This window comes from Thunnus maccoyii, chromosome 19, assembly GCF_910596095.1.
Source record: "Thunnus maccoyii chromosome 19, fThuMac1.1, whole genome shotgun sequence".
Lineage (NCBI taxonomy): Eukaryota > Metazoa > Chordata > Actinopteri > Scombriformes > Scombridae > Thunnus > Thunnus maccoyii.
The window spans coordinates 8115541-8133008 of NC_056551.1; the positions used below are offsets into that span (position 1 = coordinate 8115541).

The window sequence follows — 17468 nt, forward strand, 5'->3', positions numbered from 1 at the left end:
AGCATAAGAGATTTTTCATGTTCAAGGCTGCTAACATTTTTTTTCCAGCAAATGTTGAATAGTACCAAGTGACAGACACTTAAACCAACAAGCAGAGGCAATTCATCGGTGGAGTAAAAAGGTGAGGGTAAACTATACAGTTATATTTCTCGAGAAGAGAAATTACTGCTGTAGCCTGTGGGCTGGCACTGTCTGTATCTCCATAACTTCACAGGGTATTAATTGTTTCAGCGCCGTCAGCAGAATGGCCTCTGCTTGTTGAACCGAATCCAGAAGTAAAGTCATCAGCCAAATTGCATGGGAGCAGATACTGAGACTGAGCTACGACGCAAGATGGTGAATTTTAAGAGCAGCAGGAAGATGGTGTCGGAGAGTGTCTGGCTCCATTTTAAGTGGTGCTCTGACTGAAGGTAACTAACATTGAGTTGATGAATGGGTGGAACACTAAATACTCAGTGGCTTGGTATCATGACAAATTGCTAATTTATCAGGACAGGATTACTGTAAAAAAAAGAAAAAAAAAAAAAAAAGATGTGATGGAATTGTCAATGGTGCAGCTGCCATTGACATTTGCATGACAGACGCTCTTACCAAGACTAATCTACAATGCTGCTCAGCATTCCTGAATAGGATATACCATCAGATCGAGTGAATAGCAGTATTTGATGGCAGTCATACCAGTGATTAGCTGAGCACACGTGTGAGAGGTGCTGCAGGGAATAAACCTCTGTGCTAAATTAAAAAGCTTATCTGAGAGAGTTTCATTGAAATAGTCCTACTTTCACAATGAAAGACATACATCAGCCTACCCAGAATTTCACTTTACTTTGTTTAATTTCACAGAGGCTTCAAGAACCTAATGTGGAAAATGACAAATGATTAGTGGTGGGAGTAAAATTTTAAGTACTATGATGAAAAACTACTTCATTGGTAGGAAAAGTTTTACATTCTACAGGCATTTTGCAGAAGTAAAAGCACAAAAGTATTTGCAGCAAAATAAGTATGTAAGTATAAGTAAAGCTTGGTGCCTTTAGAATATTAAATTATCATGTCAGTAAGTGACATTTTAATTTTGTAGTTGGACCAGATGGGAATGAGTTTGACTTTTTTTTTTTCTTTTCTTTTTTACTGTCTTGGAGTTAAGCCATGTATGATATATTTAGTGGACATACATATTTTAGTACATTTACCTCTTAACTGTAGAGTATAGAGAAGTATACAAAATGGAAATATCCAAGTTATGTACCCGCACCTCATAAGGTGTTTCATTAACAATCCATAAATTTGTTCGTTAAAATACTTTCATGTATTATAAAGTTATTTATATAGGATCTCTGGTGTGTTAGTATAAGGCCAACTTCATTCAAGTGACACAGAGAAAGGGGTAACATAGCTTCCCCGGTGCAGATGCAATACACATTAAAAATTCAGCTGCCCATTTCTTCCTTAAATACACCCAAGCTTTAAAAGGCAGCTGGGGGTTGGGGTGGGGGTGGAGGGTTCCTGAGCGGGAGGGCTGTCGATTAAGTACCATAGCATTACCGGTATGGGTTTGTGCAGAATGTTAAGTAGAATTCTTTTTATGACTCCTAGTTCAGTCGTTTCTCACACATGTTTACACAGAAATCAGGAATCAGTCCCTGGACAGTTCCAGGAATCAGTCCTCCTGTATGCAGCCACTCACATTGAACCATTTCAGCACCATGGTGAGCGACCTGCAGCAGTTTGTATTGGTTCACAGGCTGTGCTTACAGCTGCCTTTTCAATGGACCTCATTGTTACACACATACGGTGTGTTTGTGCAACAGTGTATGGGCTTTTAGTACATTAGCTTCTAACTGTACAACCTTTACCTTTCTCTCAACTAAATTCTAAGCTTTAGCCAAAACCAAGTCTTAACCTTCAAACAACCCCAAAGATCGTCCAAAATGTCATCACTTTCCAAACATGTCCTCACTTTGAAGATCTAACACTCAAAATGATCCTCACAAAGACAGAAGAGCGCACACACACAGACGCGCGCGCACATAGACTGCAGAAAATACTATTTCATATTCAGGAAACCATAACTAATTAATTCCCTGTCATCTACAAATGCATATGTTGCATTCATTTAGTTGAACTGTGGAAACGATTCTTCAAAAAAGGCATAATTTGCTTCATCGCAAGCAAAGACAGACGCGATTAAAATGCATGTTTGATTTAGGTTTCACTGTGATGACAGTTGGATTCATGCCCTTTTCATCTGTGACAACCTTCCTTAAAAAAAATCGTGGCACCGTAACATGTAACTCACGATGCATCCTTGGACGAGCTCGTGGGTCGCAGTCTCACCAGAAGAGGGCATTCCGATTCTGCCTGACAAAGTTGCTTTGACATACAGACGTGATTAACGACAGCGTCATGCTGTATTTCAAACCGAGGAACAACGAGAATGAAAGGAACATTTGGACAAAAAGGTGGATTTTTGGATATTTGACTGTTCTGCGAGACTCGTTGACAGCGTTTCACAGAGACTTGTGGATAACCCACGGTTACTTTCCTCTGTGCGCCATGCGCGGATCAGACTGAGCAGCCTTTAGAATAGAGACGCCGGGGTTTACTTCGGAGAGGATTCTTTATAACGGCAGCTTGACTCCTTTGGAAAATTACGCCTTGTCTTTTTTGCATCATGTCAACGCATTTGTGAAGTTGTGTGACAGGATTTATGCAGAATCTCCATACGCATGTAAGACTGCCATGATTTACTTGGATGTGGCTTCGTTGTTGTCTGCGCCTACTGCAGTACTCTTGCTGGCTGTAACTTGAAAAAAAAGAGAACGATTCTTTTGCCACGAAAACATGGATAGGGAGTTCTGAAACCGGATTTTCTCCATTTTAATCTGGAGTTGGAAGTAAATGATAGCTTATTCGCCCCGGTTCAGTTGCACGGTTATAGATGCAGAACTAAACCGGATAGCACATCCAGGTCCGGGAGAGTAAAGGGCAGGTGCGCTTTGGAGTCGGCGGCTGCGCGGAGAGACCGGGCTAGTGGAATAGGACGGTACCTGTCTGTGGAGAGCGCGTCATGCGGACTCGGATGTCGCGCACTAGAAGCCAATAAAACCTGTAGGCTGGAGCTGACAGATACGCGGATATGGGTAAGTTCTGTTTATGTTACCGTCTTTTTTATAGCGTAGGTTATTGCAAAACATACTCCACTTGTCCTCCTTTTTCTCAATACACCACAACATGTCTTGACTCTTCCGAGCAGAATCTGGTCTGAATCAGATGTTTGCATCAAAAATGATCGTCTTTTCAAATGCACTGTTGTCATATATATTAAGGGTTTGGTGTCTTTTGTTAAGTGGTTCGGGAAGCTTGAGAAATGTGGCTGAAGCCTGTGCTGTAGCCTGTTAGTCGCAGAGCTGCAATGGGTTTTTCCTCCATTCCCTGGCAGTATGGCTTATGAGATACTAAGGATACTTATTTTGTATTTTTCAAGATTGTGCGCTTAAGGGTTTGGTCCAAAATCATGAGCAAAGCAAATAAGTGAGGACAACCCTTTTTTTTTCTTGACTAGTTAGAGTGGCTGGCTCATTGACATGGACTGGAATTCTAATCACGGTAAATGTTGGAAGCCAGTCAACTTTATAAAGCGTGTCCCTGCATAATCATTGATTGTCCTTAATCGGTACACACGAGGGCTATTGTCCAGTTTCAGCCCGCTGCTAACACCTCCCCAAAACTCTCGTGGTTTGAAGGCACGAGTCGTGCAGGTTTTGCTTTGCAGATTGATTCTCATTCAAGATAGCCGAGGTATTCTGCACCTGCTATCATGAGAGACTCTCCAATCCAGCGTAAAACTGTGCGCCCATATATCAATGTTGTGTGTTTGTGTGCGTATGTGTGTGTGTGCGTGTGTGTGTTTAGTAATGCATAATTGGATTTCTGATACGTGCACGTGTCACCCCCATCCTATTCTCAGTTTTACGGAGAGAGATTTTACCATTTTGCCCCGTTCTGTTTTCCTCACGCGTGCGTACACACTCATAATCCACCCCCTACCACTTTCTTGGCTCTCCTTTCACTCCGTCCCTCTCTTGGTAATACACTTCTAACTGTGAGCAAAATACTACAAAAATTCCGCTGCTATTTTTTCACGATTTATAATTAGGGCTTGTTGTCTTTTTTTTTTTTTTGCATTCTCTTGGTCTGATGTTATTGTCTGAGTTAGCCTAATCTCATCAGCCATTCTTAACTAGCATACAGATGGCCAAGTTCACTAGTAGTGCTGTGCCATTAATTGTGAGGCTGCATGATATATCGACCCACAGTGGGTTACTGCACCGCATCAATATAAGCTACAACAGCACACAAAGCCATACTGTACAGGCTGTAGGAGCTCAGACACAATTTATGTGTACAGTGAAGCAACCATAGAAGTCCGGCTTATGGGCCTGTTTCTTATTTTAATGCATAGCATGTCAGAAAACCCTGCATACTTGTGGTGCAGTGATTTTGACAGTAGCTCATATAGGCAGGTGCACACACATGCCTGCAAACATATTTGTCTCCAGGTTCACATACCCACCCAGAATCTCAACTTTTGTCAACCATATATAGCTTCATGCTGTTGCCCACAATTATTTGATGATTACATGGTGCTGTAGTCTCAGTTATCCACCAATGTAGCTGACTGTGATGCTCTTCATTAACAGCATGCAATGCACTTAGGTTTCATGGACCATATCATTAGAGATCTACTTTGCAGGAAGAGAATGGTAGGGTAGGGATAGTAAAAAAAGCCACATCCAGAGATGTAGTTGCAGAGACTCAAATTACATTTCAAACATTTTCCCTACGTGTAAAAAATGTTTTTGCTGTGAAAAAAAGTATGACTAGCTGTCTGTCAAATAAGAAATGAAATAGATGCAATAGTTTGTTGATAAAAATGACATTCAGTTTGATACTGACCATACTCCCATGGCTAGTCTGCAAGTTCACAGTGATAGGCAACAGATGACCTTCTGCTGGCCCTACAGCATCCAACAGGCAGCATTCTTGAAATGTCAGGTGAAGGGAGCAGATCAACGGGCCCTTTGAGGGTGATGTCTGTGAATATGTTATTTACATTTGCTTATTTTTAAAGTAGAAAATCAATAGCTTGTGAAGCACCTCGGATCCAGCATCCATTATCTACAGAATACCTTCTTATCCTGTGCAGGGTTGCAGAGAGCTGGATGCATTGAGCAAGAAGCAGAGTACACAATGGGCAGATTTGATAGTAACACTTGGCATGCCTACTAAAATAATCTAATTCAGCATTTCTGTACAATGGACCCAGTCAAAGAAAATCAGCAAAATGTTTTCCAATTATTCAACAAATCAAAATTTAGCATGAAAGAGGGAGAGGAATGAAGAGGAAGTTAGAGAGACCACAAGTGAGCACACTGTAGTTCAGTCTGATAGGTTAAGGGGATGGCCCTCAGAACAGCTGATATACAAAGCTTCAAAAATGTGCTATTGATGCTAGAGTACTACCCTGCAATACTCAATATTTGTACTTCTATATCTTTCAGGGCCCACACAGATATAATGCATCCTATTGGTGTTTTTAGTGTTGTGTGTTAAGTGCATCCTTTCGTCTGTTTATGTTGCTTACAGACCAACACATTCACATCACTATGGATTAATTGGGTGAACTTGACCAGGAATGCTGGTCTTTTGCTGGATATCTAAGCTGTTATGACATGGTAGAAGAAATGAAGCACAACCTGAACAGTGTCATGAGATTAAAACTCAGTTTGAGTATCTAGAAGAGAATTTCCATCAGCAATGTTTAATTTAGAAGCAATTATGAACAGGAGGAAAGCTATTTCCTAGTTAGTCAAGTTTACTTTACCTGAACATTTATCATATATTCTCAAAATAGGTTTGTATCCACAAAAATTTCAGTTTCAGAAATTTGGAAGCTTTAGCAATAAGTTGTAATGTTACAGTAATCACAATGAAAAGTATGTGAGCTCAAAGAGCTCAGAGTTCTGATAGGGCCAGAGACTTAGTCCACTGCAGCACAGTGATGGATGACAGCTGATTGGTTATTCTCCATCACTCCACCTGTCTAGAAATGTTGACACCAAGGGAAATCAGGAATCAGACTAGGGGTACAAGGCACCTGATTATGTTTTAAAATGGGGAGCAAACTTGGAAAGATACATAATTGGCAGGCGGGTCTGGGTGTCCAAAAATTGTAATTTAAAACAAATTTCCTGCATTTCTACATCACCTAACCTCTTGGATTAAGTCAAGAAACAGCCACCTGCACCAAAGATTAGTTAGATTGAGGCTGCTATGAAAACCAAGAATGCAACAAGAACTGTATATAATTGGGAATCGCAAGAAAGTTTTAGAGCAACAGAAACACAGAGCATCCCCGTAACCATAGTAAGTCAGTCTCAATCCTGTTTGCGCACACACGGTGTGAGAGGAGCGGGAGAGACACTGTGCTGCTGCCAGAAGAGCTGCTGACTGAGTTTAGTCTTCTGAGCAGCATACATGGGAATAAATTACAATATAATAGATTTGATCATCTGTGTATATTTCTCGCTTTTCCCCTAAGTAACTTGCTGTGGTTGCACTGTGCTGCTCTGTCTTTTCTGTCTGTGCGCTGTCAGTGTCCTCTTTTCACGATGCAATGTTATCAATTATGAATTTTTTTTCACCGTGTGAGAAAATGGACTTATGGCATGAGAGCGTGTGAAAAGTCAATTGTGTGAGTCTCACGGTCAATGCGTGAGAGTTGTCAGCCCTGTTAATAGCCACGTTACACTTGGCTGACTCTGATTTGGCTCCTTCGCAAAGAGCTGAATCTTATCTGATCAGCAAGCTAACATTAGGTGGGCCGGCCAGCAAAATTAGTTAACGTTGAAATCGGCAACAGCACAGTCCTACTTTTAGCTAATTTAAAGTTTGGCTGGAATCTTTTCCTATGTTCTATTTTCAGTCATGATTGCAGTTAAGTTAAATGGCATTTTTCTCACCTTTGTAAACAGTCAGACTCCTGTGTGGATTGACAGACTGTGATTGACAGTCAAAGCATGCTGTGGCAAACGATCAGCGACAGGTTTGACTGAACCAACTCAAAAGGGTTGTCCAAAAATGTGTGATTTTTTTATTACTTGCTATTGTCAGTTGCTGAAAATAGTAAAATGAAAATTAATATAGGCTGCTTGAATATAATCGCCTGATTGTGGGGACTGTATGATGATAAGTTTACTGTATATTTAAAAAGACAAGATGCGGGGTAGCAAAACCATAACTCCGCTTCCCCTAATTGAATAATGAGGATATATATAATAATGGGGAAATGTATATATATATGTGTGTGTGTGTGTGTGTGTGTGTGTGTTTTAGAGGGTGTGCGTGTGTGTTTGTATGTGCACAGTATTCATGACGATACACATGCAGTGCTTTTCTATACTCTACCTAATCAGTGCTACAAATACAATGTTTTCCAACCACTGCTGAAATGGGTCTAACTTGGCAGGCCTTGCTATCATCTCAAAGATAATTGGAGACTAATAGGATGGCTTAGGCTGGTCTGGGGACGTCCTTCCCTATGTGTTAGGCTGCTGTCCAGCGTCTTTGTGCAGTCAAGGCTGAAGCTGCTTGCAGTTTTGTCAATGACAGGCAGCAAATAGCAATGAGCCACTTGTGTGCACTCAAAGTGCACCAGTTAGCGAGTCCATTTGCCAAGTTATTAAGCTACATTTGGTTTTATTTTAGGTCAGCAGTAAAGTGCACTTACTCTCTCTATGTGTTAAGGTTGAGAGGCAGAAATAGCTATCTTCTCATGCTGAGGACAGCAGGACTGTCTGCTACATAACTAAGCATTACGCACACACCTTTAGACAAACTTTAGCTTTGACTTATCCATCCATATTAGAGTCAGGCAGATAACTACAGAGGGTGACGAAGAAAAATGAGAAGCATAGATCTATATATTACCATACTGAACACTAAAATGTAAGTAAGACAAATGTTCGCCTTAAAAGCTGTGTCTGAAAGCAAGCAAGCAAGAAAGACAGACGGTTGGGGAGTGAAAATGGAAAACAACCAGGGAAGTGTAAGGGTTTAAGAGATGGTTTTGACCACATGCATAAAAATAGTCTTCAACAGGGTTCAAGGACGTGCATTACTAGCATATTTTCAATAGGTTGGAGAACGAAACAAAGGAGAAATTGTTCATCTAAGTAGATACGGCAGAAGAACAGTAATGGTGAGAGGTACATCAGGTAAGAGGTAATAGAGACACAAACCCCATGAGTGACACCTTAGAGGGTGACTTGTGCTCCTTTGTGAATAAGATTAGAGGAGTAGTGGGGAAGGAGATGGCTTACAGAAGCATTAGCGCACAGAGCGCTCATTAAACCACATACAGTGTCAGTAAGGGGAGAGAGGTGTCTTGTGAGGCAGGCTCAAACTGAAAGACATGGCAGAGTCACTTCTAATAAAGCAAGCCTATTATGTGCATGTGAAATAAAAGCAAAGGGGGGTTATTTCTGCACTCTCCTGGGATATGAGTGAAACATGAAATTTAGAAAACACGCATTCAAGTTTAACAGCCTACACATTTTGTTCCCCAGTCAAAAGTATTTATTAAAATTACTTTAAATGCACATGGGACATTACACATGGGTATTGTTCTATATCAGTATTGTGCTGTCTCTACCTGTTTTTCATTGTAAGCCTTTGAGACACGGAGAGTTTGGCAAATTAGTTAAAGTTATATTCGCAAACACGAGAAGAACAAATTGGGTACACTCAGAAATACTGCATCCTGTGATCCCCATCTTTGTTGCTGCAATATTTATATGAAAGTATCACAGTTGTGGGATCCAAGATGGAGAAACATGATTGATGTATCTGCTGGTATAATCAATAGCCAGCACAAATTATCTGTACAGTTCCATGGTTCCTTCCATCTGTAACGAATGATGAAAGATTCTTTTGAAAACAAACAGTAAGTGTGTGCCTCTCTCCATCACACTCTTAGACACACGCAAAAACACACATACAATACCCATATGGGATCAGCAGATGCTTGGCAAGGAGCGAAATAGCTATGTTAGATAGCATATGCTGTATGATGCCTCTCAGCCACTCTATGTCAGGGAATTATTTCTGACAAATCCTGCAAAGATTACAGAGAAAATAGAAAATTGAAATAATGCTTATTGCTTAAACTGCATCACAAGTATCTTTAAAGCCTGCAGATTCCATGTTTTTGCTCAAGTTCAGCATCCATTACATAGCACATTCATTCAAGTTGGCAAATTCAAAAGTACCTGCCAACACATCGTACATTTTGTAAGCTAGTTAAAGTATGGACAACTTATATCCTGACATATTAATCATATCTCACTTTGATAATGGCAATAAAGTCTGTACTTGATGATATTGTCTTGAGAAACACACATAAGCAGTGAATACCCCCATACCACCTCCTCAAGGGGAAATCAATGTATCTTAATGACAGATCATTAGTGGCTCTGTAAAGGGGAACGATTTTAATGGAAACAACTCTGTCTCACCTCAGAACAAGGAGTGATGACCACTTTTCTTCAATTTTCTAAAGGTATTTGAAACAGAGCATCAACCCCCCGAAAAATAAGAAATTTGCATTATGAATATGTTGTCATTCTCCAATGTTGCTATTTCCATCATTTAACAGAAACATTTGGTATCCAGGTAGTTATGTAATTCCATAGGATTTGTAGTATTTTTTTTTTTTATTTGAACTTGTGGAATGCAGAAGCGATGATTCATGCTGAACTTGTACTGTTTTGGTTTGGTTAAACATGAAATGGCTAGAGTCTAAATTGAAACGCCTCCGGGACTGTATACACAACCATCAGCTCTTGAATGTTAATTTGCTCTGTACAAACTGCCTTTCATAACTTATCTGCTTCTACCATTGGTGCAATGATGGCTCATGGAATGACTGAATGCAAATACAGATAAAGATGTGACTGAGTTGCTTTGCTGTAACATTGTTTGTCAGTGTGTATTCATTGTAAACATATAGTGCAAATGGCATCAATCCAAGCAGCCAAGACCATGTAGTTTGGGGGTTTACATCAGGACTAGAAATAATCAAGAAAAGTTCACAATCAGTTCTAAAAATTGAGGAACTAATAAAAGGTACTCACAGAGCTTTAAAGGTAAGACAAAAATGCAGCAGTAGAGGGAAAATTTCACATTTCACAGTTCACATGTAAGTCTCAAATGCTTTCAACTCGGGTTTCCCAAATTGCAGTGATTAAATAATGTTGAGCTACGAGTCATGAACTTTAACTTAGAGTTCTAAACAAGTCATGCTGCACTCTCGGTGATATTACTGTCACTGTCATGTGGAACAAATTGGTGTCAGACAAGCTGCTTTCCCTATGGATTGCCCACCAGATATCTGACCATAAGATTCACCACAAAGTAGGCTACACAAAAGATTATTGTCTCTTTCTCCTTACTAAGGCATAACACACATAATACTTACTGGGCTGTCATTTTGTCCTCTGGATTCAGATTTTCAAACTTGAGAATCATGATGTCTGTTCTGTAAATATTAAATATCTTCTAAGCTATTTATCAAAACTAATGTGAAACTTAAGCAGTGCAGTTGCAGAATCCTGTTCAATTTTACCTTTATTAACACTAGACTATATTTAATCTTGATTACATTCGGGAGCCTAGGGGAGTAATGGTATCATTTATATCCACATGCTGTTTTCTAGATGTTTTCCAGAATTGAATCTCACTGCACAAACTAAGCGCATAAGATGTACTTTGGCTGATACAGATGGGACTTGTCTTTACATCTATGAGACGAAGGAAGCATCACTCTTTATTTGGCTGCACTTCCATTGCTACAACCTACATAGAAGTCTCACTGTGTGTTGCAGGTATATCTAGATGCCGACAGGTTGGAGGGCATGAGGGCTGATGAATTATTGTGAAGTGAATTCTCCTCACAAATTGTACAATGTGATATGGACATATGTTTAGGCGTGCTGTAAGGATGGTATACATAGGTCAGTATGAGGAAGAGAGGTTAGCAATGGATGTGACAACCTTGGAGACTGAAAATGAAAAGTGCACCTTACATCATGGCTGTGTGAGTTGAGTTAAGGGAGTGAGTAAAAAAGTATGGATCTGAAAGGGCATAATATATCTGGACACTTAATGGATGAATCTGACAGCTTTGGATATAGGCAAAGGGAAGGGACCTGGTGTGAAGGGCGGACAAGGAAGGTATAGGAAAGACCTGAAATCTGGAAATTGCATGGAGGGATATGAGTCTGAATTTGAATGATGGTAGAAGGAGCAACTACTAAGCTACTGCAGTGGTAAAGGAGAGATCTCTGATATCTCTCAAAGGGGGGTGAAAGTCAAACCATTTTTGAAGATGAAAAAAAAGGAAAGGCGTGAAGACAGGTCTTGCTTTTAATGGTCTGTCATCTCCACATCAATTATGAGTGTGGAAATATCTTCCCTCCTTAGGATATAACAGCAGTTGTTTATAATTTCCTTTACTTTCACAGCTCAGTGTTATGTTGTTTGGTGACTTTGCTTCTGAGCTTTTTATGTTTTATGACAAAGAGGTTAGTGTACTTCCCATTCAGATGCAAACACATTAATCACTATACTGAATATGAGCTAACAAACACAAAAGTGTACAATTTTTGCTGTAGCATTATTACCTGATAATAAGAAGAAAACCATTCAAATGTAGAAGCACAGATACATGCTAGCGTCAGGATACCTCTTCAGGAGTTGTAAGCAAAACTGCCAAGATTGCGAGGCCACATCTTTTCTTGGGCAATAAGTCAGGTCTAAGGTGTATAAATATGTTTATCTTAAGAAAAAAAAAAATCTTTAAGGCATATAGATTGTTGGACACCATACTTCCCAGTACTGGAAACTAGGAAAAAATAATCCATTCAATGTGTAGCATGCATTTGTCTACCAAACGAAAATTATAAATGGCCTTTGCTTTTGGAGTTTGTAATAAGCTCATCTGCTTAAAGCTTTTCTCTTTTCTCTTTTCTCCCTTTTCACCTCCCTATAGGCTCTGCTCTGCGGCGTCGCTGGCTAGTGGTCCAACTCCTGATGCAGGTGTGGCTGGCGGCAAATCCATCTCTGAGTGAGCGCCCATGCCCCAAGAGCTGTCGCTGTGATGGAAAAATTGTCTACTGTGAGTCAAGCGCCTTTCGTGATGTCCCCAAGAACCTTTCAGGAGGATGTGAAGGCCTGTCTTTACGGTACAACAGCCTGGCCAGTCTTCGTGCAGGCCAGTTTGTTGGCCTCAACCACCTCATCTGGCTCTACCTGGACCACAATTACATTGCATCTGTGGATGGAATGGCCTTCCAGGGCGTTCGCAGGCTCAAAGAGCTAATCCTGAGCTCCAACAAGATCACATCACTCCACAACACCACATTCCACCCAGTCCCTAATTTGCGTAATCTGGACCTGTCGTACAACAAACTGCAAGCCTTGCAGCCTGGGCAGTTCCAGGGCCTACGGAAGCTTCTGAGCCTTCACATACGCTCAAACTCTCTAAAAACCATACCAGTCCGTCTGTTCCAAGACTGCAGAAATCTTGAGTTCTTGGATCTGGGTTACAACCGCCTGCGCAGTATCACTCGGAATGCTTTTTCAGGCCTAGTCAAGCTCACTGAGCTGCATCTGGAGCATAACCAGTTCTCAAAGATCAATTTCTCTCACTTTCCTCGCCTCTACAATCTGCGGGCACTTTACCTGCAGTGGAATCGCATTCGCTCAATGAGCCAGGGCCTGACCTGGACCTGGGCCTCCATCCAGAAACTGGATCTGTCTGGGAATGATCTGACCGAAGTAGATGCTGTAGTTTACCAATGCCTGCCCAACCTGCAGACCCTGAATCTGGACTCCAACAAGCTGACCAATGTCTCCCAGGAGGTGGTGGATGCCTGGATCTCTTTGACTACGATTAGCTTAGCTGGGAATGTATGGGACTGTGGCCCTGCCATCTGTCCTCTGGTGGCCTGGTTGAGAAACTTCAGAGGGGCAAAGGAGACGGCCATGATCTGTGCGTCCCCAAAGAAAGCCCAGGGTGAGAAAGTGATGGATGCTGTTGAAGCTTTTGGCGTTTGTCAGTCAAACCAAGCAACAACGCTCACTGTGAGTATTCCTCCAACTCCATCCAGTGCCCCTGTGCAGACTGAACATCTGGCTTCACCTACTGGTTCTGATAAGAGAGGAGAGGGCTCTGTCAGAGGCCCCACTTCATCAGCTGTTACCCCACCTGTGGCACTTCCCCCAGAGCAGGACTTGGAGCCCGTGTCCTTCCATAAGATTGTGGCTGGAAGCGTTGCCCTTTTTCTATCTGTTGCGATGATCCTGTTGGTAATCTACGTGTCTTGGAAGCGCTATCCTAGCAGTGTGAAGCAGCTGCAGGAGCATTCGGCAGCAGCCCGCAAACGCCGCAAGAAATCTAGAGAGACGGAGCGCACCCTGAGCTCTCCTCTGCAGGAGTACTATGTGGACTACAAGCCCACCAATTCTGAGGCCATGGATGTGCTTGTAAATGGGACCGGACCCTGCACCTATACCATCTCAGGCTCCAGAGAATGCGAGGTATGACCCACACCACCGCCACTCCTCCTAAACAAAACTCTGTCCACAGCAAGGCGACCAGAGGTAATTATTTACACTGCTTTGATAGATGATAAATCTGCTACTTGATTACTTAGCCTCACACAGCAGGTTAAGAAAATACTGTGTGCCCAAGGATTATCATTGAATGGAGCAGAGGTGTTTTTTGCACCACTTTGTGTATAACAAGATATCTCTTGTTTTCAGATGGGTCTTTGTATATTCGCTTAAACCTTAATCTCTGCTGAGATGCAAATGTTTGTTTTGCCTCAGAATTGTACAGAAATACAGATAAATGAGACTGATTACATTTCCTATTCTGCATAATCTTAAACTTAAGCTATGTTGTTTGTGATAAGACATTTGTGCTTGTTTAGGTACTCATGCTTTTTTTGCTTGCATATCACAGGCTTTGTGCTTGCTCTACTGCTATTCAGTTTTTGATGAGCGGTATTGTGTAGGGAGAATAGCTGAATGGTGGGAAGATTCACTCCTGGACACTAGATGTGAATGCTAATAGAGAGTCTTGTCACTGAATAGAGCATCCCCTGAGATGATGACTTCACACTTTTCTTGACATAGCTATGACTCAAGATAGTTGTTGTAAAATACTTTATGCTTCTAGTCCCCCAACAGTACTTGATGCCTGAATTTTTCCCTCCCTTCCTCTTCCCTTCCTCCATACTGACTTGCTACAAGTTACTCACTTGTTTACTCACTGGCCTAATTGATTAGTCACACATAAAAAGAAATGTATACTTTCCCAAACCCATCCACACTTTCATTCACACAAGGATAGAAAAAATAAACACATTTTGTGACATGCACACACACACACACACACACACACACACACAGAAATAAGTAGTGTTTGATAGTCCCGAAAGGAGTGGGAATCCTTTGAAATCTTTTGTACACAGACAAGTGAATTTCTTCAAAACAGTATTTACAGAGTACAGCAATGTGGGAATACCACTTTTCTCCCCTTGCTTTCAGCAGCTACACTCTAGTATACCTGACATATTGTGTGCCATTGTTGGTTAAACCTTTTTTTTCTATTGCAGAGTTTCTCCAAATTTTCCAAGCTAAAGCTAAGCAAGAGTTCTGTAGAAATGTATTCCTTATCACTGCTTAACTGGCCAAAATGTAACAGGGGGCTATAGATCATTTAAGCCTACCTGGATGATCAGGTAGCCCACTCTGTGCAGCTGTAACCCTACAGGCGTAAAGCATATCTTGGTTGAGCTCTCTGTGTATTTTCACACTACCAGCCCACTCATACTCAGTCTAATTCCTAGATTTTCTCAGCATTTCAGTGGCATGAATTTCTGTCAGTTCTCTCTGGAGGAATGACTATAAATGCAGAGGTTTAAACAGCAAAAGGAGGAGAGGGCTTGATCCTCCCCATTCTTTTCCATTTCTTTTACTGACCGTCTAGCTTTCCTGGAGGCAGGTCACTTGGTAATATTTAATACTCGCAGGGTGCTCACACTGGGTTGATTTTAAAGAGGAACCACAAATCATAGCTGCCATTTTGTTGTTTTTTATTCCCTGCCCTCCACCATATAGGCGTTGAGTGCCTCCTTTCAGCCTACAGTGCTGCTTTATGTTTATTGTGAAATTTTAAATGTAATACTCCATTGAAACTGATGTTGACGGGGTGTGACGGGGTGGAAAAGCAGAAGATGTTCCAGTTAAAGATTTTCAGCGACTGTATGTTATTATATGCCATGCCAAGCAACCTCCATTTAAATGATGCTCTTTTCACATGACCTCTTTCGACACATCTTTTATGGCTTCAACCCAACATGCTATGCCAACAAAATGTGTGCAAAGACATTTGATCAAAACACATGTTTGGAATACAGTATGATCTTGTGCCAGTCATGTGCACAGAATGTACTGAGGCTGGATATGATAACTCTTATAAATCCAGCACGAACATCACGAATATGCCTCACAATATTGTAGAGATATATTGATGCACACCTAACAAAGTTTTTGAGTTATAAGCTTCACAAAGGTAATATTTGTTGCATAGGTGTTTTGGAATTCATTAGACTATACAGGTGTTCATGTTCTTGTGGCCTCCCCCGTGGCCACCCCCTATAATTCGTATAATTGATGAGGTAGTTAATTTGCAAAGTACACAGTCAGAGACAGCTGCCCATGGGAATAATATCAATATGAAACAGGCATAACAATAATGACAATAAAGACAAACTTTAAAGGGAGGTTCAATATGGATCCCTTGACCCCTTACAGATCATTGTAAAAGAAAAAAAAAGTTTCAGGAGTCAACTTTTATATTATATATTATTTTTATTTATACTATTTATATTGCCCAAAATCACAAATTTGTCTTAGGGCTTAGACTTAGCTCACACCCAGCTGTGTGCTGGACCTTCATAATTTTCATCTGAGCACTGAGATGCCATATGATACTACGTTTGCTGTGGAATTGTTAATGTCAGCAGTAATATAATGTAGGACAAACAATGAAAGGCTATTGCATTGAGGATCAGGAGGAATTAACAGTGCTAGGGAGGAGGTGATACTGTCACTAGGTGAAGGCAAAAAACAAACAAAAAAACCCAAAACAAAACAAAACAAAACAAAACAAAAAAACTTCCAGCATGTCACATTACAAGGAATAAAATGGCTTGGATTGTCATTCCCAGGATTTTGTTTCCAATGCCCCATGCCAGTTGGACTATTAACAGATTCACATTGTACAGTCTAGGGAGGCCCTTAGATATGTTACCTATGAAAGGTGCCACCCCCTCTCTACTTTAAGGGACCCCACACAAAATACCTCACAGCCTCTCCATCAGTGTTACCTAGAAGTGGGCTTGCTGTTTACTATTGAAGTCACTGCATCTATCATTAGCCTTTTTATCTTGACTTGATTGAACTTGGCAATTTAGCTGACTCTTTCATCCTGTAAGCCAACTACAGCAGGAATTAACCCATACTGAGAGAGGCAAGAGCCAAATCAACATTACAGAGCCAGTGGAGCGTAAAAACTTGAAAAAATAAAGGGCACTGGAAATATTTGTGATTCGTTAACAAGCAAGCATAAGAAGGAAATGTTGACAAAGAATTAGGAATAAGAAGAAAAGTAATGAGTTTTTATTCTTTTATAATTTAGAGTGAAACAGGAATAGATTAAGAACAAAATGAATAAAGGAGAATGGTAAAGGAGAGAGTGAAGTGAACCATTCATGAAACAAAAGCCAACATTACACAAAAAAACAAACAAACATGGTAGCAACATTGTATAGGTTCCAATATACATTTTTTTAAAATTATATTATATTCATTATAGTGAACAGCAGTTTGATCATGTGATCTTCAACAGGTTCACCATTTCTGATATTTTCCACCCACTTCAATAAGTTAATAGGTTAAGAGAGATGACACACTCCTGCCTTACACAGGTGATGCCAATCTGGCTATTAGCTGAACAAATTAACAATATGTTACTGCATTGGGTCTTTTGTAACTTTACTTGAGCCTACTGGTCAACATCCTAACCCTTTTCTGTTAAATGTAAGAAAAATATAGGAAATCCTCAAGTTAATGTATTGACTTAGTATACTAAGAAAAGTGTATTGATTTATGATATATTTAGATTGAAGATGGAGATTTAATCCAGTTGGAATTCCTATGTAAACTAGAAAAAGAGCATATGTGAGAAGCACAGTAGCAGATGTAGCAGTATATGCTCCCAGGTGTGGTTATACTATTATGTGGTTATAGTTTCCATAGGCTGATTTTCTGTTCTTTTT

General features: G+C 40.6%; 1 protein-coding gene across 2 annotated transcripts in view; it reads left to right on the plus strand.

Moving 5' to 3' along the window:
• Positions 1-2391: 2391 nt before the first annotated feature.
• The window catches only part of LOC121885142 (leucine-rich repeat transmembrane neuronal protein 4), a 104517-nt gene continuing 89440 nt past the window's right edge, over positions 2392-17468 (plus strand). The window contains exons 1-2 of one of the 2 annotated variants that reach the window (XR_006092475.1): positions 2392-3140; positions 12110-13722. Coding sequence is in view for 1 of the 2 variants with exons in the window: in XM_042394310.1 (XP_042250244.1) it covers positions 3137-3140; positions 12110-13659 (1554 nt within the window). In the remaining variant the exon portion in view is untranslated. The remainder of the gene's footprint in view (positions 3141-12109; positions 13723-17468) is intronic. The other variant, XM_042394310.1, reaches the window with a different exon arrangement.